We start from the raw sequence: 27624 nt of genomic DNA, 5'->3' as shown, positions 1-27624 counted from the left end.
GACGACAGAGCCCCCTTTGAAGCAAGCCATTACTTTAGAAAAACACCCAAATGCCACGCTACAAGGTGACTGTTGTTTATGCCAAATCAAAATCATTTGGCAGGAGAAAATATAATCCATTAGATCAATACTATAACGCAGAACACTATACTATTATGCAGGTGACATAGACAAAAGACAAAACACCTGCAAATTTAAGTGTCGCCAGTTGTCTGGGGCTTTGTTTTGTTTTTTTCTCCGCCGATGTAATTTTACTTTGACCTCTCAAAATGACAAGGAAATATCTTTTAAAAACAGCAGATGGAGCATGTGAAGTCCCTACACTGAAAGTATACGCTCCTCAGACAGGCACAAGTAGCAAATCTGCAAAGGGATTAAAATGCTAATAAAACAGGCAGGATGCAATTCCTGTTTTAAGCCTCATAAAATATGCATAGCCCTGTATGAGCCATATGCAGAGGAAATGGCACAGTGACATCCCACAGAGAGGAACAGGGATCATCTTATTCTCTGTTGACAATCTGTATGTAAAGAGTGCCGTTTTAACCTCCTGACCCAAATGCCCAATCTTTGCCTTCCTGCAGGCAAACTGATTGGCTTGCAACATATATACGAATAAAATATCTGATTTTGCAATTATCTGCTACAGCAGTTTGAAAATTTGTTTATTAGCATATCCTTTATTGTTTTTCTCAGCATGCGTGTCAAAACTCATACATAAGACTTGTCGTTGATGCCGATGTTGAATACAAAGCGAATCCCTTGCCATTGTTGATGGAAAGTGTCACTGCTTAAAATTAGTTGATGAAATGAATGAATAAATAAACAAATAAATAAATACTATCAGGGATACAAAATCTGGTTGACTATGGCCTCATCTGTACCTCCAAGCTATGATTTTCCTGCATTATCTGGATCACTGCTCATGTCTGTAGAAAAGCAATATTGTTACAAACAACTCTGGGAAAGAAAAAACTGTGCAGACAGTGCTCGGGGCATTTACTCTGATTACATCAACTTTATGAAAAACACTCACAAAGCAACGGCATTCACAGTATAAAAGATGTGTTTTCATAGAAGACAATCACCGATTACAAGGTTGAAATTTTTCCTGCATATGCAAAAAAAAAAAAAAACCAGCAACAACAAAAAAAAAAAGCCTCTGGAGTTTGCACTCGAAGGAATAAGAGTTCAACCTAAGTCATCTAACTGCAGGGTATTACAAAATGCTCTCCAGCACTTTTACCACAGTTTGACAAATAACGACAATGAGAGGTCATCGCATGCGCCTCAATGAAAGTAGATGAGACTCATGAAGCTGCTAAAAATGTGACATTTATCCTCCACTTATTACCCGTATCCCATATTCGCCTCATCTTAGTCGGCCAATATCACCTGCATATGGAGGAATAATCATATTCAAACAGACAAGGTTGAGCCTAATGAAGTGGTATGAAATGATGAAGAACTTCTTCAGGGAGTGGGATTGTATGAAAGTGCTGTTTAGCAGAACAGCACTAGAGACCCGTCTAGAGATGACAACAGATGTACACTTGATATGTGGACCGATGTATCAGGCTTCTTTAATACGCTAATGAAACTGAGACATGATCTCAGTCTCATTACGTTCTCTCCTGGAGACATGCTATTCAAGATCTACATTTTGCAGAAGAGTGTTTGATGCTTAAGTGCATTTAAAATATTAAATCAGCCCCAAAGACACAGGAAGCCACTTTTCTGTTCCTCCATGACTTTTGATGGAGACTGAGAGAAATCTGATGTTTTTGCTGTCTTACAGTGAAATGGTTTGAAATCTGCAAAGAGGACGTCGATAACTTCCCATTAAAACTGCCCTGTCCAGCCTCACACAATGGCAGTTATGGCGTCCCACAGGGAAGCATGCTTGGACCCATGCTCTTCTGTATGCACTGTGAGAAACTGGTATTGCATACACTAAATGGTTCTCAAACAAAGCAGACAAAGTGCAGAGTTCAACTTTATGCTGATGATATAGTTATTTACTTCTTTGAGAAAATGACAGACAAATGCCAGTGAGCCTGACTGCTAGATACAAAAAGTGTAGGTTTGAAGTTAACGTGCTGTCCCTAATCCCTCAAAAGCCAAATGTCATGGTCTTTTGGCTTTTTAAAAACATTTCTGAAGCACCAGAAACCCTTCGACATTCAGCCGTGGGATTAATATCTGCAAGATTCTCTTTCCATAGTTAGGTCTGATCTTTGCTTACAGTGGAAGCTAAATAAGACCAAAGCTCATCAAAAAAAGTTAGTTGCTGGCTTGGCTGATATAAGTGTAACATTGGCACTGAAAAAAAATCATTCTCATCAATACACACAATGCCCCTTTCTTTACTCAAGTTGCAGCTCACAAACCTGCCGCTAATACCGGTTGGTATTAGCTGGACAGATCTACTTGGAATGGAGAATAAAATCTACTCAGTCTGTGGCGTCTGATGCTTCAAGTATCTTGTCATGTTATTGTTTGTTTCTGACATACTGTGTGTATCGTGGACTCATTGAAAAGCAGCACTGACACTGACAGCGTTCTCCAGCTGCCATAAAGTAGACACTTACTGTAACTATTTACAACACTGGGGGGGGAAAGCTTTTTTGGAGTTATGTAAGGGCTTCCTTTACTATCTAAAACAAACAGCCTGTATGTGCAGCACTCTCTGATGCCCTCTCCTCCCTATTTTTATTATTTTTTTTAACACTCTTCATTTATATTCAATAAATAGTGCTATGGTGGGTATGATATTTTTTAGTGCTGCTCTCATCACATCTGCTTCCTATTGAATGCCTGTTGTTTTCCTTGTTTTTCCAGCTTTTGTAGCTTGAGCAGGAACAGGTACGTTGCCATTAAAGCAGAGTATGCCTCATCCTTTATTGTGAAGATTCACTGTGTTGAAAACAAATATTCTTTTAAATTCACCTCACTTTGTTTTGCACAGCAAAGAGGGTGGCTGATGTGTTTTTTTGTGCTCACGACACCCATCCGTCCCATCACCTTTAAAATAGAGGGGGAATGAGAGATTTAATGAAAGAAACGGTGCAATTGATCCACCTTTTATTCTAATGTGAGAAGAGATCACAGTCAATTATGGGCCTTCTCATCTTGTTGTTTAAGAGGGAGGCCGAGAGGGAGCAGTGGAGCGAAGGCAAGAGGGTGTTTGGCAGCTCCTTTGAGAGATTTGCCACCCAATCTATGTATTCTTGGCTTATATTGACCCCCCCCAAGAGGTTTATTATCAGTGGGTCGATGTCATACAAAACATAGTGAAATACAGCCAGCAGCACCATTGGTAGTCAGGTTTTAATGTAAATAAAGGCCAGTTTGATACCCATAAAAAGGTCTTATGCAATTCCAGGCCTTCAGCATCAAGAAAAAAAAGTCTAAACTTTTAATAGGCTAATGAGACTCAAACTAAAATACCCCCTGGCATTTCTGACATTTTTCAAAGTTGTGGCAGGTGAGTAGAAAATAAAAGCGTGAAAGACTCAGCTTGTGTATTTTTGCACATTATTTAAAATTGACAGGAGCAATCAGGGGTTGTAGTTTTTGCTATTGAAATTGCACACCTGCAGAGACAATAACTATTTACGATTAAAAATAAAGGCACTACTATTTTGGTTTAATTGATGGTACATAATTTAATAACTTGCTTCACAGCCGCCTAGCTGTTGCTTTATGGAAAACCTTCCAGAGCCCCCAAAGGAGAATTTGATTTTTAATAAATTTGGCAACACTGCTGTGAACATTTCCTCAGAAATGTCCTTTCTTTCACACAAAATGATTATTTTATGCTTGAAATTCATTCTCACATCCAGTTGTATGACCATGACATGGCGTTTTCATAGAGCTCTAAATTAATTCCTTCACAGAAATAAATTATTCAACAGTTCATTATAGTATGTTTTATTTTATTTTTTTTCTCAAGGAAGATTTGCTCTTCTCGGCTGGAAAGTAATAGGAGGAAACATCTACACAATAAAATTGAGAAAAATAAAATAGACTTGAATAAGCCAATATTGACTGGCATATGTATACAAACCAAGTAGTGTGTTTTTGTTTTTTGTTTTTTTTCTCAAAAGAGACAGACTGAATACTGCCGAGCTTTTCCCCACACACTGAAAAATGTATCAATCAATTGATTTTTCCATCCAGCTGGCCACAGTGGCTCCACATACACCAAACAGCAGGAATGATCACCGAATAGCAGACAACGGTCGCACATGGGAATCAGACTCTCCAAGATAAACAGACCAAAGACATTTAGTCTCTTTGAAATGTAAAAAAAAACAAACAAACAAACAAAAACAAACAAACAACCAAGCAAAAACACAAAACCAGTTACAAACTCTGAGACATACCGGGAATCTATTGGAACAACAGTGCTGTTTCCCTGAGGGTCGAGCAAGAAGAGGTGATGTGTTTGCTTGTGAAGTGATTTAAGATCTACTGAGGACTCAAATCTGAAGTCCCTGTTGTCAGCAATGCTGCACTTCTTGTTCTCAGTGAGATTAAACACTTTTGTGATTGATATAGGAAGAGAAAATTGATTTGGGCCACATGAATGTTGTGGTTTTTTTTTTTTTTTTACTTCAAAATACTGAACACAACAATCATAAATCAAACTGGCCAGTCAAACGTTCCACATTCGAGACAACACGGTCGTTATCCTTGTACAATCTGTTTCGCTTCTTGCAGCTTGAGTGCTTCCTTGATGTTTTTACAGCACAGAGTTGACTACGGTGGCTGATTAGCACAAAGCGGGTCAGCGAGAGCGGCCAGTTGAGTCAGAGCAGAAACATTCAGGGAAGCATGTTCCGCATCCAGAAAAGCGACAGATACCTGAACAAAACATTATCTGCACCGCATGTCCACTGCGACTCTAAGGGGCGTGATGGGCAGATAAATTTATTTCCAAACAAACTTGATCGGTGCGAAAAATCTAATCGACAGCAAGTGGAGAGGAACACTGGAGAGGAGAGGAAGTGTGGAACCAGCTGTAATTTGCTAAAGGGGCTAAAATTGTTTGCCCATGTAGCACGGTGTACAGTGAAAGTCAAAACAGATTTCTTTCGGGTAGATTATTTTCTACACTGATCACATTTTAGAAATCTCCCAGCTTGTTGCTGCTTATCCAAGTCGAGTCCATAACTCCTTTTATTGTACTGTAGCTGTTCTTCTCACATGTGTTGAGTCGATTGCATTGCCCTTTATGTTTGTGCTTTCACTCTTCTTTTTGTCCTTTGGAGACACCATAGCCACCAGCCTGTTTGGTTTGGCGTACTGGCATGCCAGCATTTGGATATAAATACACAAATACAGCAGAATGTCAGTTATAGAGGTTCCAAAAACATTTCTGTAAATGGTGATAAAGTATTTAGCACAAAGGTGTAAAATTCATCTCACTCCATAGTTGAGACATTTCACTCAAAACTAAATGGCAGTCTTATTGAGGCATGAGAAGAATGTCTGCACAAAAACGAATGGCGATCTGTCCTATAGTTGTTGAGATATTTCTGTCTGGATCAAAGAGCTGGAACAGCTGACCAATATTGCCATCTGTGGAGCAGCTCCACCAGAGTGGCTAAAACTCTTTAATTTGGTGAACATAGAGCATATTAACCCAAGTTGCTAGTGTAGTTTTGCTGTTGTTGTCGTTTAAACAAAACATAATTTCTCGTAACATATGAGGCGTAATAACACCCAACCGGGTATAGTAAAAAAAAAAACAACAAAAAACTGGGCCTTTATACTCACTGTATTTCACCTCAGGACAAACATATACAACCCAGAGATGGAATGAAATGCAGCTGTTATAGACACAATGGAATCCCCTCTCAGCTTTGCAGTGGAACGATGACAAATTCAACAAAGAGCACAAGCGCCTAACAAAATGTTAGCGCCATATTTCTTCTCTTCTCTTTCCTCCCGAGACTTGTAAGTGAAGCCGGGCCATGAACGACTAAGGATAGTGTCCACCACCCTGACCACAATCCCTTTTCTGTCAATCACATCATTGTTGAGTCTCAGACTACCTGTTTCTTGTCATGCTTCCTTCATATAATCCTTAGTGCCTTAATTCTTTAATCCCACATAATCCCTTCATGGTGATGAAAAACTCCTCTGTTCATGCGTGGAGCATGTGTGAATTTCAGATGACCGGGGTCAATCATGCACGTCCTAAAAACCTACACTCTTACTTGCTGTTGCCTGTCAGCCTACCAGACTCCATATTTATATTTCAGAGGAACAGGGAGGCTGAAATACCAGCGGTAAAGGGCTAGTGTGAAGAGATTAATCAGAGCAGGACATTTTAATAATCTCCGAACTGGAAAGCGGGCTGCAGATACCTTTTCTTGTAAGCACTTTAAAACTGCTCTCATGCAAAAATGTAGAGCCAGCAACGCGGGAGGTGACGCAAACTAATACACACTGAGCAGGATGAGAAAGGATAAATCAGAGAATAATGGGGAGGAGAGAGAAGATGCCTCTGCTTATGGAAACTTCCAGAGAAGTTTGAGTGTGTGTTAAGTGGCTATTGTTAAAGCACTTTATTGTAAAATTCATGCTCTTGTCTCTGATGTTCTTGACAGACAGATGCAGTCTTGGCAGCCAAATCCTGTCCGGCGTGCAGATTTCGTTTTCATGCAGCCGTGCGTCGTCCTACTGACAGCAGCCTGCCACACAATGTGTCCAACTCACAGCAGCGCTAAAGCTAATCCCATGGCGCATTTTATTTCTATTTTCACTTGCTGCGGATGCATTGGGGACCGAGCATGGTAGTGAAGGAGGGGAGAATGTCTTTATCCTGCTGCTCAGTACGGCTTAACATATGCTTGAGAACTTTTGCGGCTTCACCATTTCTGTCTTTCCTCCATCCTTTCGCACGTTAAAATGGGATCACTCGTAGAGACGCCTGCGTCTTTCTGCTCTGTAGGAGGTTGGAGATATGTCACATCTTTAAAATACTTTGGTTGATGAGAGAGGAGTGTTTATGAGGAGACAGCATCCGCCACCAAAAGCATATGTGTCGGGGCGCAGGCAGAGGTAACATACAAAGCCATGAGGGATCTTGGCTTTCTTGGAAAATCTGCTTCAATGGTCAAATGAAACAATTTAGGAGTCAGATTCTTCTCGTCATTGAATCCACTGATATTTATTTTTGCAGATGCCATTATTTAAAGGTTCGAAGGTTATTTTAAATCTAAATCTTGTAAAACTGCTTTTTCTCCTCATATTAAATATATTTTGTTTGGGCAAAAGCATTCAGACACTATTTGAATTTACCAGAGTTGCCAAACAAACTGCCATTTCTCTGCTAGAGTCAGGCTTCAGCAATTTTTCACTGCATGTCCTTTTCGGAGATTTGAAACACAAAATGTTTCACAGATGAGTTTCAAAATATAAAGAGAGAGCTGGGAAGATATATTCAGGTTTTTGTTTGTCCCAGCTAAATTGCCTTTAAATTGATTTGGAACAGTCCTATACACTAAACAGAAAAGACGGTGGCAGACTGAGAATTGCACATTTTCTAAAGATTTCTTTAATACTATGGGTGGAAAAGGGTTATGGCTATGCAGGGGTTGCACAGCATATCCTCCAAAACACACCTTCCCTCTTACTCTTCTAATTTAATGATGTGGGGGAGGACAGCTTTCCTTACTGAGGCAGTTGTGTTGCATTTCCAGAGTTCTTTCTATACGATATTTTACGAGAAAGGTCAGAAACAAGTGTGTGTCATTACCATCATCATTGTCTTCCAGAGCATTTTTCGCTGTGGCAGGTGGAGGTTATTACTGTCAGCTGACCACCACAGCATAAAACTCAAAGTATCTGAGGAGATGGAGGTTCACTCCAGGGTATGGATTTTTTCCTGTTGTTGTAGAAACAGGGAATAAAAATAGAAACATGCCCAAAGTGTAAAAGGACAGGGAGACACATCAATATGCAGAATGAAAACAAGACAGTGGGAGGCCCCGGATGTTATCCACATCCTGTACATGAGATTACAGGGACGGGAGGGATAATAGCAATTTGATTTGGAACTCGATTTGTTTATCAAACTCCACCTAAATTCGGTGCTATTTTGATCAGTGAGTAATATGAAATATAAAACGTGTTTCACAGTTTTATTGCTGCTGCAGTCGCTTTGACTGACAGCAATGGCGTTTGTTTATGGTTATGTTGAAAAGCATTGCAGTTAAGGTCAAGGAAAGGCAGTAGCTGTGTTTAAATATAATTAATTCCACAGTGGCTCGAGGCATTAAACAGGATGTCTGCACTCTCTTTGGATTTCACTAATATTTTCCGCTTAAACCTGTAAAATTTCCTTCACTTGAATTCAGGTAGGCAGCAATTGCATTTTTTCACCAAATTGCACCGCAAAAAAAAAAAAAAAAACATTGCCTTCTAATCATGCAACTATGTCTCCTACAAATGGAAAGGTAAGCAAATTACATAAATCTTACATAGCTGTAGTGTTAGTGGCTGATAATCCGCTTTAAAGAGATTTCCTTGTTCGTTTACTATTTCTGGCCACATATGTGTGTTTAATCTGCTCAGACATGGAAGTATTTCTTATTATTAATGTATTTTGTAACATGATATATTTTCCTTCAGTAGATGGTCCCGTAGGATCTCTGCTCTAATTAGCCAACTTACTTAAACTGTCTTGACAAGGTTCCATTTATATTTTGGTCCATTACAAGTTGCTGTAGGCAATACTGAGACTTGCATAAAGTACGCAATTTCCCAATGTGGCAGATAACGCACACACACACACACACACACACACACACAGTAATTATTAATAATTAGAGAAGTCTCAGAGTTTTTCAGCTCAAGTGGAAATTCAAAGCACATGCATGGACAGAGGCATGCGTACGCACTTATGGTCTGTCAAAGGGAAAGAGGTAGCTGCAGTAAGTGCTTTATTCACTCATTTTCAGTAATGCTTTATTTTGCCCACCCCTCAAGGGGCTGCCATTAATTTAGCAAAGCCCTCTCAAGACCTCATCAGTGTTAATCAGAGCTAAACGTAACATTCAATTCCCTTCAGCTGCTTTGAAAAAAGTTATGTGCAGGTATCTATATGTTGCTTGAGTTGTGTAGAATTGTCGTGGTGCGGAGGGGGAGGGGTCTCACCAGGACCATTACGTGTCAGTGGTGTGTTGAAACTGAGCGCTGTGTATGTGATGAGCTCAGCCATTGAGTCAAGAAGTGCATAACATATTTTGATAAAAGTTTTTCACATTGCCAAACTTAGAGACAATGCTTTTTCAGAAATCGAAGGGAAAAACATATCACTAAGGTCAGCACCAGCAGGATCTAACATCTATTATGGATTATCATGAAGGGTTTGGAAAAGGCACAAAAAACCCCCAAAAAAAACAGGCAAGAAAAAGGAGTAAACAAGTCAATGTTTCAAGACTTTTTTTTGCCCCTGACTTTGCTTTTAAGGTTTTTTTGTAACTTATTTTGCCACTGTTACGGTGAAATTCAGTTTTAGTGGACTTTTTGTTTGATTCTTTCAGTAAAGCCACTTAACAGATTAAAAGTGGAGTCACATCGACCAAGATGTGGGAAGATAAAAAAAAAATAATAATAAAAAATAACCCTAAGAATACAGTGAAAAATGGGGCCTCACCTGCAGCATCACACTTTGGTCAAAGTTGTATGCACTCGGCCGTCCTTCCAGGGTGGAGAAAGCTACGTTTCCTCCGCTGAGGGGCGAGATGTCACTGAACTCATCTGTGCATAAAGCAGTCCTCTCATCATCCCCTGGGCGAATGTAGCCCTTAGCATCCTTCCCATAGGTCTTCCTGCATGATGCGCTGTAATATTGGTAAGGCATCCAGGGCCCGTCCTCCTCCGTGCGTTTGTAGATGGCGAAGCTCTCGGGCCGACTGGTGTAGAATTTCAGCCGTACGTAGGTTATCTCAAAGGCTTTCCCTGTTGGAAACAGAAGTGATTAGCTCTGAATGGAATCACTGAAAGAATTACTGTTGGAACCGCATCTATTGTAGTCTACAGTTAGATCAGGGCCGCCTATGTAAGAGACAAATACTTTGGGGTGATGGTTGAGGGCCCAAGAGCCTAAGAAAAAAAAAAAAAAAATCCTGACATAATTGCATTACAGAAAGGAGGAAAACAATGGGGGATAGGCTTAATTTCCTGTGTCTCTATGCAGGGTAAATGAATGTCATTCCTGCAGGAGGAGAAGAATACCCAGGATTATTTTCTCATTATACAGATCATAATGGACTTCAGAAGTGAAACATAGGTCAAAGGGAAAGAGTCAAAAAAAAAAAGTAATTTTTCTTTCTTATACTAACTCACAAAAGGGAAACGAGCCGGGACAATCCAGACAATTCAGTATGATGCAACACTTGAGGCATGATAAGAAAGCAACCTATTATGTTGAGGGGAGGGGGGTAAGAAGTAAGAAGTAAGAGAAGTAAGACATTTTTGTAGATTTGTATTCCCCCTAATACAGAACAGTGGTTTAACTTCAATCTGTAAAAAGGAAGAACGGGATTCAGAGCACAATCTGTGCATCTGGAGGATGTGGAGAAAATGAGGAGTATAGCCAGATTTCCATTTGGGTTGGGTGTAGCGGGGGGGATTTAGCAGATCAGACTAAGTTGCAGTGTAATTGGTGTCGCAGTGAAGCAGAAGAAATGTCTGCAAAATACTTTTTGATGGTGCAAGTGGAGTCACAAGTCTCCCGGGCCCAACCTGTCTCCTTTAAAATGATTTTTCTATACAACTTATGCACATACATTTCGTAAGAAACTGGCGGGATTATGTTCAGAGTTTCTGAACGAATGAGTCACCATATGTTGCCAAGAGCCATATATTTTAATTAAGATAGATATATATATATATGTGCTGTTCAGTTTAGTTGTATATGTGAATTTTGGATTGGAAAGTTGAACTACAGTTGCCAATAGCCAACAGTGGTGCCACTTGTGTGGTTAGCGCCATTGTTCCACAACAAGAAGGGGGCAGGTTCGATTCCTGGGTCTGGGTCCTTTCGGTTTGGAGTTCACATATTCTTCCCGTGGCTTTCCCCCGGGTACTTCGGTTTTGGACTGGTGACCTGTCCAGGGTGACTCCGCCTCTCACCCAGTGTGAGCTGGGATTGGCTCCAGCACCGCCCACGACCCAGAGACGGATAAGCGGTAGAAGATGGATGGATGGATGAGTGAAAGAGAAAGATTGTGTATTGTATATTTTAATGGCTTGATTTTCCTCTGATAAAACCGGGAATGCCGTTATTTGGTTCTGATAAGAAAGTTGAGATTTCTCTTAATCTCAAGGCAAATAGAGAATCGATGCTGCTTGATGACTGAGTGGTGTCATTCCCTCCCCTTGTTTGCTCACCGTGGACACAATAATCTTGGAGACACATCAAGATGCTTGCAGAGTTACAGTTCCCAAGCGCGTGCATGTATTCAGCATCTGCCAAATGTTGTGCAACGTGAAAAGGGATTAACTGAGCAGACACAAACCGAAATCATATTAAGAAGCCACATCACAAGTAACACACAGAAAAGAAGCTTCTCCAATGCAACGCTCTCGGGGACTTTTTCGCTCCCCTTCTCTACGTCGTTAGGATGTCTCTGCCACTCTGCACATTCAGAGAAGGATGCGATCCGCCGGAACTGCCATAATGACATCTGTTGCTTTTCTCTGCCAAATCAGAAACAGGCATCTCTGTCTCTTGTCTCAAAAGAAAACTCTAATGGTATCCTTCCTTTTGGAGCCCGAAGATCATTTAGCTTTCATTTACTCCCTGCGTGAGGTGAGCTCACCCCTGCTGAGACTGAAGGGGAAAAAAAACCATAAAAGAACCAGAAGATGAAACATATCCCCGGTGACAAGCTGCAGACTAATTGCAGAGGATATTTGAGTGTTTTGTTTTTTTGTTTTTTTTTTTATGCAAAATGTTTAAGGATTCGCGATTCGTTCTCTTTCAAGGGAGCATAGTTTAATATAAGCACAACAGAGGGGGTGTTTCTGACAGTAGACTTTAACAAAGCAAAGTAACATACAACAAAACAGTACCTAAAAGAGAACATTTGCCCTGAGCTAGAATTTGCACATCCATTTTCACAGTTCGGATGTCTCAGTTTGATGCAGGAGTCTCTCTTTGCGGGCTGAAAATTAAAAGCAAGTTTGAAAACCCAGTGAAACAGCCTTGTGTGACTTTACGGGGGCTGAGCCAGAGTTTTGTGACGTCACAAATCAAAGCAAAACGCTGCTCATGTCTTCCACAGCCTGACCCGTCTTGACTCATTCACGTCACCTTAACACAGCCGCTCTCTTCAGGAGACAAGCTTAGACTAAACTCACCACAAGCACCGCAGACTCAATATTTACAATCTATTTCCTTCAAGCTGAGGTATTTGTGATCAGCAAATACACAGATGAGTGGATTTATCTCCTCTAATCTCGCTACGTTTCAAAGTTCAAACGGATTCTTGCTTCCTTTCAGGGAATCTGCAGTCTCACATGCAAAAACAATAATCTGGCTGTGACAACATCATGCCAATTGTGGCAGACTTTTATCATTGTTTTACTTTGGAGACAGGATGTTGCTGTTTTTTTTTTTTTTTTTTTTTGTCTTTCTTTTTTTTTTTGACAGCGCTGAATGTGAACCAGCTGTAGGCATCAGTGTCTGCTGTTTGAACGTGTGTGTTTCTAACCAAGTCTTTGTGGGAAAAACCTGACCCCAATTCCTCACCAGCAAACCACCCAGCATTTTCTACTTTTTTCTCCTCATCCCCCTTCTTCCTCATTATGTTTTGTTTACTCCCCTTGAAGCAGCCCGACTCCCCTTCTCTCTACTTTTCCACAGACCCACTCTGACCTGGCCGCAATATGTGTCCCTGCATCCTACTGCTCTGTTTATCATCCCGGCATTTGCCTCTATTCCCTCCAGAGAGAGCTTGTTTTGTTTGGAGAGCCAAAAGAAAACAGTACTGTGGAAGGCACCCCCCACCGGCAACCCAGATGGATCGCAGAGCTTTCATATGGACCGTAAGGATAACACATATACAAAACTTAAGGTCATTCAATTGCATGAAATGATTTGTTGTAAAAACATATTCATGCTTCTTTTAGGAATACTGAGTCTAGAGAGAATAAGCTGAGGATAGAAAAACAAATGTTTGGGAATAGAGCAGAGAAGGACCACAGGTCAGACTAGTGGGTGTTCATCTTGGTAGAGTAAGAAATCCTCCAGACAACACAAGCCATACCTCCGTAAACCCCCCTTCCCCCCCAGATTAGAAACAACAAAGCCTCAAAACACAGCCAGACGTCTGCTCACTATTGGAAATCAATATTCTGCATTTAACAGGGGCACTTCCTGTTCTCATAGCACGTGACAGAACACATCTATGGTCAAAGCACTGACATTTTCAACTCCTGTTATCATTTCGTCTCTGCCTCTTGTTCCTTTGAAGCCGAGCTTTTTGATGGTTTGTGCCCTCCATCCACCTGGAAGGGTGGAGGCGTAACTGATTCCTCACAGTCAACACGGACACACACCTTTAGGTACTTTAGACGTTGGTGCTGTGGCACCCGATGGGCCCTAGATTCCATCTACAGCAGGCTCAAGTCAGCCAACATGCAGCCGACAAGAGTGGTGGAGTACCTGCACCAGATGATCTGGACTCCCAGAGTGACCCCTGATCTCAACATTTAAATCCACAGAACTACGGCACTGACGCGCCCGGAGAATCTGTGCTTTGTGTAAAAAAGTTCACCATAATAAATTTGTGTTGTGTTTGCTAGATTTTTTTTCACTGCTCTCAAGTGGCCAAAAGCAGTTAATGCAGGTTTAAGGTTATTTAACATATAGCCCTATTTACAAAATGCCCCATTTACTTTTCTATTCAAAAGCTTGAATCTTTCAAAAAAATAAAAAAAAATAATTAAGTAGAAATGTGTTGTGGATGCTGTGCAGGAAAACACACAAATAATACAAAAATTATGTACTCATTACATTTTGAATGTATAAACATGGTCAATGTCTAACTTTGCATGATAAATATGATTTATTATTGATAACAAAACGCCACACTAAAATGTGACATACAACAAAAGTTAGCTAGCTAACTCACTCTAGTGTTTAATTCAGTAAAATACTCCTGCTGTGAGTGATTACCTCTTTGGAAGTTGATATGTGTGCATTAAGATAGTAATATGATAAAAAAAAAAAGCCAATAGCCATATTTACTAAAAGGTATTATATATTTTCAAAATGTAAATAAAGCAGTAATTGTTGGCTGTGCAGGTTCATTTCATGTGGGTGTTCTGTTTTGGTAGCAATCTGCCTCTGGCACAATGAAAGAACGTCACTGCCGAGTTTGTCTCGCTTTGCATTTTTTGTGCAATATTCAATATTTAGACATTATGTTATTTGTCAGCTGCAGAGCCAGAAAGGAGGCCTGTAGATAAAAGCAAAGACAACGAACAGCAAGGGAACACTGTTTTTCAACCTCTTTAAACAGAAAATGAATTCATTTTATGAAACACCCTCTCTTTACAAAAAATATTAATTCAATTGAGTTCAATAATAAAGGGCAACAGCAATATTGTTGCAGGGGGGCTGTTGTTGATAAGAAACCCTCTGTTACAAACATTCACATACAGAATATTCCTACCCAAACACAGCTCAGTAAATAAATAGCAGGGGAGAAGGTAATTTGTAGAATGTAACATTAATTGTCGCAATTTAATTCAGTTGAAGTGAAAAATGTGCTCTGTTACTCATTTCAGCAGTTTCACAAAGCATGGAAATGGGATAATGATTCTAATGGCTCAAGCCGATCTCATAAAATTTTATAAAATGAGGAATGGCTTCGAACGTAAATATGTACGCAGTGCACAAAAAGTGAGGTGAATGCATTTTCTCAAAGGAAAAGAGGGTGTAAAGGAGGAAATCCTAAAAACGGTCTTATGGGTCTTGAAATAATGTAATGTAGTAAAAGTGGTGCACAGTTATTGTTTTGAATAGTGGAAACTCAGGTTTAAGTTCAATTCCCAGCACAAAGCAAGTGAGGTCCATTTCTTTCAGCTCATCGTTTTCTCATTTTCTACACCACGAACACCAAACAGTTGTCTTGTCTGATTTTAACTTGTTCTCATTGTTCTCTTTACTTTCGTGGAAGTAATGACTTGCCACGCTTTATATATACACATATGAGTGCTTTACTAACTATAGCTTAGTGTATAACTTCAAAGCATTTCTTTCCAAAAGTTTTGAGAAAACTTTCATTGAAGTGAAGGGGAAACCAGAATTGGTCCAGGTGACGGTAGATCTGCTGATCAAGCCTGCAAAAAAATGGCTGCAAGGTTAAAGAAATCTAATAACAGCGAAAGAAATGTGTCTTTTGAACTCAAGATACGTTTGATGCCAATGTCAGACTTCTGTGACTCATCATTGACTTATTCCTGCCAAACACAAGTACTACTGCATGTTATCAGCCACCTCCTGAAATTTCATTCATAGAAATACTGAATTAAGGTTTATTTGTGAACATGGTCTGGTAGCAATCACGCTGGAGTTAAGTTTCTATAATGACCTTAATGTGCTCAAGTTCCAGCTCAAATCAAACCTAAAAAGAAAGGGCTCATTAGCCAGAGTTGTAACGGTGCTGTTGTTGTCGGTGTTATACAGGCTGGATAAATGTAAAAGGGGGATCTGACTCTGTGTGCTATCTGGGAACGTTGGATGCAACTGTGTGTCCTCTTCATCCTTTTTAAATCCGACCAAATTCTCAGACACACAACCTGGTAGCTATGCACTCGCACATAAACCATGACTGGGCCAAAGCAGTTTTTTTTGTTTTTTTTGTTTTTTTTCCCCCAGAGGTGGACATCTGCTTTGCGTTAAATGTGTTTCTATTCATTCTTGCAGTACAGAAAACAAAAGCATCCACAAAACAGAAAATAAATGTGGAAAAACCGATCACGCATAAATTCCACATAGCTGGAAAGCGTCTGCATTCAGTGGAATCTATCACTAATATTCATTGTCTCTGCGAGGAAACAGCAGATGCAGTGCACATAAAAAAATCTTTCATGAACATTACAAGAACAGAGACTCCCCTTGAACAATGACCACAAAATGCAAGTAAAAAAAAAAAAAAAAAGTCAAAGTGATGAATTCAGAGTGTCAGACTGGCTGTGCTCTTACCCAAGTGGAGGGTGAGATTGACAGAATTGGGGTGCTGGATACCGTAGTACATAGACTGGCTCTGCCACCACGTGGGCTCCTCATTCCTGTTGAAGTCTGTCAGGAGGCTGGCGTTGTGGCTCCGGTCCGGGTCCAGTGCATTACAATGGTGGCACGAGCGAGTTGAGCCGGTCTGCATGCAGTAGTCCTCAGGTGGGTCACCGCACACATTGGATACATCCACAGTGCGATTAAACGCCACGTTTTCGAACCTGGGCATGCACCGGCTTGGGGCACCCTCCTCGTCATAGCAGGAGTCCATTGCGGCCCAAACAAGCAAGTGGCAGTGCAGGAGAAAAGGGAGCAGCAGAGATGCCGCAGCAAAGGATGTGGCCATGTCTACCAGGAGCATTTACACCTCACACAGAAACTGTAGCACTCATATACTTTGGCAGAAAGATTCAATCTCATGAAGACCCATGACCTGAGAGGCAATCCAAGAACTGAAAATGAATCCAGTCCCGACTCTTTGTTCCTCTGTCCTCTCAACCCCTTCTTCTGTCAAACCTCCAGCATATGTTCTCCCTATGTGGAGTGAAATGAAGTTCGAGCAGGAACTCCTTTCAACACGGGGAACTTGAGACAGACAGAGGAGGGACAGGGGTGGGTGGGTGGGGGGGTTGGAGGCTCCCAAAAAAGCCCATAAAACTCCTCCACCTCCTGGTCAACACAGGCACCACACCACCGTTAGCTGCAGATGTAAAGCAGACGTGAGTGAAATAATCTGATTTGATGGGAGAAACACATTGCTTAATGTCTTGAAACGATGCAGCTCTGGGGTTGATGCGCCTCTTGGCATTCAGGTAGCGAGTCCGAAAACAACTGCATTCACTACTTAGAGGAACACACGGGATCATCGATACGGTGTTAAATGCACTTGGCAGTCGGCCCCACAGCAGGACATCCTGCTAAATGCTGACTGCGGTTATTCACAGTGAAAGCTAGGAGTGCTAAAAATGTCTGGGATATTTCATCAGGCAGAGGTCATCTTCACCAGAGGGTGTCACTCATGGAAGCTCTGTGATCTACGGGGATAATGTCTGAATAAAAATAAAGAAGTGAAGTGAATATAAGTGAAAGACCAGCACTGTTTTTTTCAACTTTTTTCAACTAACTTTATGAAAAGTCTCGCTGTTTAAGATACTCTGTAACCTCCCCAGGAATGAAATCAACACACATCCTAGTTTCATCTCCACTTCACTTATGTATATAAAGCTATAAAATAATTAATGAAAAAAATTTAAAAAAACAATAAATCACATTAGTATAAAGATCGGCCTCCTGTTGATTTATTGGTTGGCTAATTGGACTCATGGACTATGCACACCGTGATGCTGGAGCGTGAACCTGAAATATAGTAATCAGTTTTTGTTCATGCAGGCCAGATTTAGTTAAATACTAATTTCTTTACCTGCTTTTGTAAATGTCTGTGATATATAGTACAAAATGATGATGTGGGGACATACAGAATGTGACTGTAGTCACTGCTGGCAAAACAGTTTCATTCGTCCATTGCTGGGCAGTTCAACCTGTCAATCATATGTCATGTATAAGTTTAAAAGTGATGACACTCTGTGCTGGAGTCAGATTTGCAAGGTGGCTTCTTGAGCCGGCTTTCTAAAACTCCCTCGCTGCGCTAACCACAGTGTCAAAGTGGAATCAGTCCCAACAAGTGACAAGTACATCGAGTGGTTGTGGAGAGCCAGAAGCAATGCTGTGTGATGCTCTGCACTCCAATGCTCCTCTACCAATGACCTTACTGTTTTCAGCTTCCACTAGAAGTTTGGCACAATCATCCAGCAAGCCAGTGGGCATTCACAGCGAAGGTGAAAATCTGCAATTTAAATTGAATTCAAGCAACAACAGAGTAGAGAGGAAAGAACAACGCTAAAAAGAGCCGTCAGAAGACAGAATGACTGTAGATGGACAGGTAACGTGGACAGATGCATTTAAATGCTGTATATTTATGATCCCGCTGTGATTTACCGCAAAGCCTTTCTAACATCTCCTCATGATTGCCTTGATTTATTGAGGCTCAAACAGTGCTCGGGCAGGGACATTGTAAACGGGAACACATCAATTTGCAGTGAAATCCTTTTGCTGGCTTTGGATGAGAGCAGGCCTGACTTCAAATCTCTTTGGCTGGATGTGGATCAGCCGTTATGATGAAGAATCTAATACTTCTGCAAACAGGCTTTTATTCGTCAAGTTATTTCACCCCCTGTTCGCCACGCTTGGCACGTGAGGTCTAAGACGCACAGTCTGCCGCTACTTGGACGCTTCCTCGGTGACGAGGAGACAACTGTTGCATGGTGCAACGGCATGTTTGAACAACATGCAAATAAAGCGTTGTAGCCAATGTATCCAAAGACACATTTTGGAGGATAATGCTTGAGGGGCAGTTTTTCATGAGAGCATCTGCAGATTAATTTCCTCAGTTTTTTTTTTTTAAATCAGGATAATACTTCAAATGTTTGACTTCACCTATGACACTACGGACAAGCTGGAAAATCAAAGTCTTGCAAAAAATGTTCAGTCAACAGAGGACAGAGGAAGTCCTATTCCTGACTTCAAAACTGAGTCCATTATTTGACTTGGCTGGATGAGCTCAGCAGTGAGTGTGCTGAAACTGGGGGGGGGGGGGGTTCGCCTTGCACCCCCTGCTGTTTTATAACCATACAGACAGACAGACAGTCTTGTGTTTTCCTGTATTGCTGGGAGAGAGAACAGACCTCGCTTGTCAAGCTCACTCTGCTGACTTCATAAAAACTTATTCTCTTTGAAAGTCACATATTCACAAACAAATAGATAGACGTCATTATGTGAAAGTGGAAATGAATTAATCTCTCTTTAAGGAAACAAAAAGCACTGGCAGCCGTGTGGATGGTTTGGGTGAGATTTGGAATTGATCTGGATTTACCAGATCACAGCCAGTTTCCCTTTTGAATGCCTGCCGAGGCCTGTAATCGGACAAACTGTTTGATGGCCTCACCCTTTCTGTGAGTGAACGTGAATATGGGCAGAGTATTCATTTCAAATTGAGTTTGTTTTAGATGAGATTACAGAAATCGGTCTGTTCAAACTTCAGACAGATTTCTCTTCGCCCATTTAACCCCTTCTGCCTCTGCCAGCACTTTTTCTTTTTTTCCTATCCTTTGTTTTCCTTTCCTCTCATTTCCCCGTTGTATGTAATACTTCAAACTCCGCTCTCCCCTGCCACCTTCTCTGCTCCTATTCCCCGCGCATCGTGCCTCTGATTCTTGCCTCTCTCGATGCCATAGATCCTTTAGCCCTCACCTGCCACCTACCACTTTCATGCTGCAGATTGGTGCAGCTGGCTGTCACAGTGTGAAGCTTGTTGCACCGAGACTAGCAGCTATGGCCTCCTTTTTATGATGACACAATGTCGTAGCAATGAGTTACGCTTTCAAACAGTGATTTGATGTCACAGCTGTCAGCGCTTCACTTAGCAATGCAGGAGGCGGCTGCCATATTCCCGTAGGGAACGGGTTACCTGACAAACTAATGAGCGCTGCACAACCACCACGTCGTCACAAAAATTTCCTGCCATCACACTCCTTTATGAAAGTCTCCTCTAGCCCGACAAAACAGTATCGCATTTATGTATAACCATCCCGCTTATGCCATGTGATGTTTTGGTTGCAAATCTAAGATGTTCCCAGCAAGCATGTGAACTCAAAAAAAAAACAAAAAACTACTTAACGGTTTTTCACAGTCCATGTTTTTTTACAGTCCATAGTTAGGAGTTTACTGACATGTTTACGTTTATGCAGCCACACAAAGATAATTAATCACTGTGGATTCTGAACAGCTTTCCTCTAAATGCAACTTGCGATAAACAAAAGTATCTGGAAGTGGATACATACAGCAAACATAACCTCTATGATTATTTCTATCCATACAATTTACTAACACAAAGACAACGCAAATGGCAACAGCCATGGATGCACACTACAAATTGTAGATTTCCATTAAGCCCAATTTTTTTTTATACACTGTGATGACTATACACATAATCACAAAAGAGAAAAAGCTAAAGCTGTAACAAATGGGCAAGTGGACATTACTTTGGAGAAGGGCATTGTTTGGCATGAAAAATAATGGCTCTCCGTTAGCTTGAGTATGGGGAATCGGAAAACGTTGGCAGTGAAAGGGAAATCACTATCATCTGTCATGTTCACTCTCAGCCAAATAATCCAAAGATGTCTAGTTCATTTAGATTTGATTTCATACATAAAATTCATACATAGAAAAATATTTCTGATGTGGGTGTTCAAATAAGCAAAACACAAGAATGCTTTCAAGCTGTCACAATGAGGAGTCCATGCTTCTGCCTCGTTCGATATGATGTGAATGTGAAAGGAGACCAGCTGCAAGCGAAAACAGTGTAAACAAGTGTGGGCAGCCCAAAAATGCTAAAATTGGACCATTATAACAGATAAGGTTTCCGTCACTGCTGTTTAAGGAAATGCTACTGTAGTGAGAATGCTTTAGTGTTGAATTGACTTGAGTTATTTGCTTTTTGAATCCCACTGATGAATTCGGTGGCGATCCTGTGGGTGTGCAGGGCCGAGCCGCACTCGGATCGGCTTACGGAGTGGTGCTGCTAAAAGCTCTGTGATTTCAGTGGACAATAGAAAAAAGAAAAAAAAAAGAGAGAGAGGGCAGAGGATTAAAAAAAAAAAAAAAATCATTGCCGTTTTACCAAAAGCCCAGAAAAAGACCCAGTGGTTAAAGGGACACAAAACTCAATTGACAGATGCAGGGAAGTAAAGCAGCCTGTTTTGGCCACACAGCAGGATCATGCAGACAAATCCATAACACAAAGGCAGACAAACAAGGATTCAAAACCTATAAACAGCCGCAAACACATGCTGGTGAACACAGAGGAAGCTTCAAGGCTTCAACGCCGTGTAAGGAATACACATGCAGTTTATAAAATAACCTCCATCAGAGTTGATTATCCCACAACGGCTGAGAGTTGGCTCGTTTGCTGTACCGGTTTGATGAACAGTTGATATCAGTTTCATCTCTGTGTATTTGCTAGAGAGAGAAGGTGGAGGTGTTGGAAGATTAGCATCTACCAAGAGAGGCAAAATGTGACTCCTCCTGTCACAGGAAATGTGTTTCTCCCAACAACTCCGGCTCTATTGTATTTGTATATTCACGCTTCATGCTGAAGCTTTACTGCAGGTACAGCCCTCCCTGGACAGCTGTTATGAGTCACTGGGGTTTGGTGACAGTCTGTGAATACCTCCACAGCACTGCCACGTCACAATGTCTCTTTTTCTCGTTCAGTAGGTGTTGGCCGGGATTTAGCAGCCCAGCTGGTCTCAGAAACCATGAATTAGTCGGAGAATTGCTGCCTGCTGCGCTATTAACGCCATAAAACAGAGCTCATAAAGTCAAAGTTTGCACTGACTGGAACGTGACAGAACCCGCAACAAACTGAGATCAAAATCAACACTAAACAATACTGCGGTGCATTTGACAGGTTGTGGGCCTCGGGGCTGTGTGGTATTGTAAAAGATACCCATCAGTGCTGTGCAATTATAGTTAAAACAACAGCAACAACAACAACAAAAAAGGACTTCTACGTTGTAAAGTAGGCGGCCATCAAAACATTGGAAGTGCATTGTCAACAGGAAATAACGCAGAGGCCTCCCCAGCTGACCTGTACATATAACTCACCCTGCTTTTCTGCTCTGGGTAGGCTCCACAGTATATTTTCATTCCAGCTTCCATTTGTCAACTTCCAGCTCTAATATGAAACGAACTTGCCAATCCAGCACTGGCAACGCTGAGCGGAATAAGCAGATCGATTTGGAGACTGTGGTCCAAAAGTTTCATGAGACCTGCAAAGAATGGTAATATGACACTCGTGCACAGGGGTGCCATTAGAGGAAGAAGTCTTTTCGGAGATTTAAGAGACCTGCAGCTGGACAGAGGCCCTGCAACAAAGAAGGGATTGTAGATATTTATTGTGTCTGAGCTGCTGTCAGAGGCCACGAATTTGTGGCTTCGCCCGCTGCTCTTACAGCCTCCAGCGATTTCTTCCGTCATTGTAATATCAAATACACACATTGTCACAATGGATTACTGGGAAGAGAATGTTTTCTTATCTTTCTGTCCACCCATTTTCCTGAGGCCAGCGGCTTATTTATTTATTTATTTATTTATTTATAACATCCCTAGGTTTAGTAATTAGTGGACTGTTGATTAAAAAAGGGCTTTAGAGAGAAAAAAGAGATCCAACATTTAGCCAGCATATTAATCCCCCTCAATGGCTTCATTAAAATGCTCCACGTACCATGGTTTGAAGTTTTACATTTAAATTTGACTCTGAGATTTTTACCCTGCAATTTGCACTTTTAATTTGCACCTCCCATTATTGGACATAGCTGTTTTGTGCTTGAGTTGATTTGTAAGTGGAGCCAATGTTCTTTCCTCCCGGCTGACAGTCGTGGTGCACATTTTTATTTGGAAATGTCGAAGGAGACAAACAATCTTTATGCATGATCCCAGAGCTCATTTTCAATATTCTTTATTTCTCCCCCTTCCTCATTAACACTTAACTGCTTTCCTAGGAAATATGGAGAGGATAAAAAAAAAAGGAGGGAAGTGGGGCAAATAAAAGGCTGAGGTGAGAGAAAAAGCTGGAAAGATGACTGGTTGATTTCTTTTTTTTTTTTTTTTGTTATATAATTTAACAACCCCCTCCAGACATCATTTATGCCATCTACAAATACTTGGCTTGGAATTTGTCTGCTATGTTTTTCCCCCCACTTATTCTCTGTTATATCCTTAAAAACTCTTGAAATTACATCTACTCCACAGGTGCGGCTAAAAGGAACCAAAATTCTTCTCCAAGTCACAGAAAACAAAATACACCTCCAACACTTTTAGACTTGTCATGACGACGAGAAGTGAACTGAATTTCCTTCCACCAATGACAGCAACCTTAAAAAAACATTACCCCACCTCTCTGCTCGAGCTAACAAAAAATACCCCTATTCCACTAATGATGAATGTAACAGCAACCCAGAGTGCATGCTCTGTCAAATCAGAGTCTCCAATCACTGCAGATCGGCACTCTTAAAACTTCCTCTGCCGGTGATCTGTGGGGATACCCAGGAGAAAAAAAGTAAAAACATGTGATTATTATGTAGTTACAACGTCCAAAGCTGTGGGCTACACCTAATGTGACAGGTGACTATGAGTCACCCTTGCTTGTAAGCGAGATCCTAAGGCTGTTTTGAGGTGTTCTATAAATCATATGTTGCACATTTCGCGAGTGGGCATAGCTCCGTCTGAATATCTTCCATCTCTGTTTGTCTCTCTTGGAATAATTTACATTGTTTGCGCTGCTAAATGCCCATGTGCAATATTTACACATACAAACTTGTGCACGTGTGCAGCTGAGGATACCATGTCAGTGATTTATCCACCGTTGATGAATGGGAAAGAGGAATGTGGGTCTTTGCATATTTGACCTTGGTGGTACATAATCAGGCATCCCGGCCACACATGCAGTTACTGTAATACACACCATTTCACACTCCTTACTTCAGTCTTTGCCCCCTTTTTTACCTCCTCCGCCTTTCTTTTCTATGTACAGTACACACAGTACAAGTTGCATACTGACACACCAGGCTGCACCGTAAGGCTAACAGTGTGTGCTTAATGGAGTTGGTGATATATTCATTGGTGCTCAGCTCATTTAAAAGTCAGTGGAGGGAGGGTGGGAGGCGGGCTGGTAGGAGGTGGGGATCGGGGAAGGCCACAGGCTACAGAGAAAACTTCAATACGAGCAGACAGGACATATGGATGAAGAAGAGGGAGGGGAGTGTGATCAGTAGGTGTAAACGACAACCCTAATCCCCCATCAAGGCCATCACTGAAGTGGGTGAATGTGTATGTGCACTCAAGGCCGTGGAAGTGCCCTGAATAATGTTTCACTATTCCAATGTGTGTCACCTGGTGTTATAAAAACATTAGACAGAGGTGGGGAAAAAAAGACAGAAAATACAAGGAGAGGAGAAAAAAAAAAAGAATTATTTGGCTGATATGACCCTTGTCTGTATCGCCAACCTTCCCACAAAGTGGCACTGCCCGAGCCCTGGGCCTTAAAAGTGGAGAGGATTAGAGCTTACAAGCATAAATGAAAGCAGTGGAATGACCGAAATGCCCCATTTACATCTCAGTAGTGCAACTAAATGATCATTTCAAGAGTAAAAAGTATGGGATTATCACCGGGATGCATTAGTTTTAATGTCCGGGCTGTTGTTATTCCCTTTCATGTGTTGATATGCACCCTCTGATTCCCAGAGGCCATGTTTATAACAGCATTACCATGGTGGCCATTTGTCAGCTAATGGTTTTTCCTCATTGACCTCTCCGAGGCTTATCTCAACGTGGTGCCTGTGATCACTGCCAAGGCTAAGCGCCATGTTGTCCACACATTCATTTTCCTCTTTTCACCCTCATGTAACTGTGCTGGTTTGTGTTTGTTGCACTCCGTGGTTGACCTGACAGTATTTGGCTTCACCACATCTCCAGACTCCGTCCCCCCCTTGCTCAGTGAAAGAACATGTGTGTACCTACGTGTGCAGTGTGTCTTTGGCTGTGCGTTGTGTTACAATTACAGTGTATTTTGGAAGTGCTCTGGGTGCGATGAATAGCTCCAAGGTGATAATTCATGCAGATGTTCCTGCATGCTGGTGTAATCACACCACACGTGTCCGCTCTCTGCTTTTCTGTCGTTAAACTAATGTGAGTGTTTTTGGGAACGGGGGACATGAGTAGTTGAATCTAATTGTGTGTTTGCAACAAGCGGCTCCTCTTTGCCTTTAACCAACATAAAACCTGATTACCTTCTATGACCAGTCTTTCCTGCACAGCTCCCAACATTTACATGAATATATCTGAATATATTTCCACCTTTCTGTGCTTTCTCCTGCTCAAACATAACCCCTGTGCCATATCAACTGACAGAAACAAGCACTGTAACAGCAAAACCTCTACATGTCGAGCACAAAAAGTTTTTGCATCATTCATACGGTACGTTGTGAGGGCATGGTAGAAAAATTACACAGTCATGGTGGAAACTGATTTATTCTCTGCAGTTCCGTTTGACCCTGGGAACACTTGTCACAAATGTTATTCCCATTTCAGTTTAGACAGTGCAGTCACAGGACAATGCTCGAACAAAATAAATACCACCCAGGGTAGCTGTATATGACATTTCAAATGCATGCTTCAAACAAGCAAACAAACAAAAAAAGTTATTATTGGCTACCTAGGTTAAACTGAAAAAAAGATATTTTATTCCTCGAAGAAATCTGGCTCAATGCCCGCGATGCAGTTGGAGACATAAAAGTTGCACCTTCTTTTTATGTGACATGAAAGGCTAAGGAGGTGGAGTATTGATTTATGTAAAGAACTGCTTTATTGCATGTCTACTTAACTCTTCGTCAGTGCCTAATGAATGTGGCTACATTCTCTGGATGTACGCGTTGAGGGCAACATGCACATCACGCTTATCAGTATTAACCCCTTCTCCACCCGCACAAAGGATTCTCTGGAGCAGGTTAGCAGTTTATGGTGAATATGTCCATCTCGGGAGGAATTAATTATCATCGATGATCTGACTTCAGCTGGTTTTCAGGCATGTCGAACAAGCTTACAGAGCACACGTCAATAGATAAACCGGCCTTGGCTGACCTCGAATCAAACCACACTGAACATCTAACATATCGCCAGACCTAAATTTATCATGACTATCAACAAAAAAAATCTCACACATACTTGTGAGCAATTTTTCTGAAGATGACATAAGTTTGAAGAAATCTCTGCATCTAGATTTCCCCAAAATATCTTTTGATGTGTCCATCAAGGATCAGTTTTGGGTGAAATGTTATTTAGTTTACATCTTGTTTTGATTGTTTTCAGCATTATATACAGAACATGTTACATTTATTAAAGAAATTAATACCTTGAAGTATTGTGCTGTCATTGCTATGCACGCTTCCAATATTGTCCTTGCTGATATATATTTTTTTAATCTATGCCTGTTTTATTTGTACGCGTGGTGAGTGTTTTATCTTCCACACTCATTTCATGATAATGATCTGAAGGGAATGCAATTTGTTCTCTGGTCTCTCTTGCAGTCGAGATCTTAATCTCAAGGAGCCTTCCAGAATAAATAAAACCTCACGAAAAATCAACAAAGAGGACTTTTTAACGTGGTAAGCCACACAGAAGCAGAATTTCCATACGCTCTGTGGTGCCCTCTGTAATCTATAAACAAACAAAGATGTCTCCCAGAATTTGAATAAACGATTGATTGGGAGAAATTCTCTGAAGTAGGAAATGAAGGAATAACATTTGGAAGACTGACGCTCATCCAGCTTGAGGAGATCTTCAATCACTCAGGGGAATTGAAGGTCTTTCTGGTTCTTGAAAACACATGTCACCGATCTTCACAATTTTCTAATTTCAAACCAAACCTCTTCCGTCTTTCTTGGATGACCACACTCATCCTGTTTCAATATTTTAGCCTTTTACTAATTTCATATGCTGACATTTCACAGCCAATCTCACAGGGGATCTTTTTTTTAAAGCTGTATGTCAGCGTTGTGTCGACTCATGTAGTTTGTGGGTGTCGCGGGTGTTTTTAACTAGCAAAAACTTTGTGTGAGTGTGTTGTATAAAAGTGCACTTGTGATGATCTAAGCACTTCTGTAGTTTGAATCATTAGGGATGCGTCAGTGTAGGAAAAAAAACAAAAACAAAACAAAACCCCGTCATCTGGGCTCAACTCAACTGTTCATGCCACGGCATATATCAGCGTGCATACGTGCGTCCGCATACTTGGCCATCAAATTCATCATCACTCCATCGCCTTTATATTCTCCACGATCTCACCTCATCAGCCTCTTTCTAACTAATCAGCTTGTTTACCCTCACCTCGTTCTCACCTTTCTTTCATTCAAGACTGAACCGCTCATGTAAATCATGTATTTTCTCTGTGTGCATTATCCCCATTCAAATATTGCACAGGGACCGTACTGTAGGAAACAGAGCTGAATGACTGATTGTTTTTTTTTTCCTTCAACAAGGAATTCAACTCAGTGTCAATCCAATTTTTTTTTTCTTTTTAGCGTAAATACATTCTCAGAACAAAAAAATATTCAGCTGAGAGTTAATTCCAGCATGTTGTGCTATATTTTAAATGGACCCAGAAACCCATTTAGTAAGACAACCATGTTTGCAGTAAGTGATGTACTAGATGACCACATTCTCAAAATTAAAACAACAACAACAAC

The 27624-nt window shown here is 41.1% G+C and overlaps 1 protein-coding gene across 2 annotated transcripts in view; it reads right to left on the bottom strand.

Moving 5' to 3' along the window:
* lamc3 (laminin, gamma 3) overlaps nt 1-16690 on the bottom strand; it is an 83687-nt gene extending 66997 nt beyond the window's left edge. For both annotated transcript variants that reach the window (XM_029515521.1, XM_029515522.1), the window contains exons 1-2: nt 16238-16690; nt 9674-9978 (exon numbers count right to left, since the gene is read on the bottom strand). In XM_029515521.1, the coding sequence (XP_029371381.1) occupies nt 9674-9978; nt 16238-16628 (696 nt within the window). In that variant the 5' untranslated portion in view covers nt 16629-16690. The remainder of the gene's footprint in view (nt 1-9673; nt 9979-16237) is intronic.
* Between the last annotated feature and the right edge of the window lie 10934 nt (nt 16691-27624).

This window comes from Echeneis naucrates, chromosome 12, assembly GCF_900963305.1.
Source record: "Echeneis naucrates chromosome 12, fEcheNa1.1, whole genome shotgun sequence".
NCBI lineage: Eukaryota > Metazoa > Chordata > Actinopteri > Carangiformes > Echeneidae > Echeneis > Echeneis naucrates.
The sequence above is the reverse complement of the archived record's forward strand: the minus strand, read 5'-3'. Positions and strand labels throughout refer to the sequence as shown.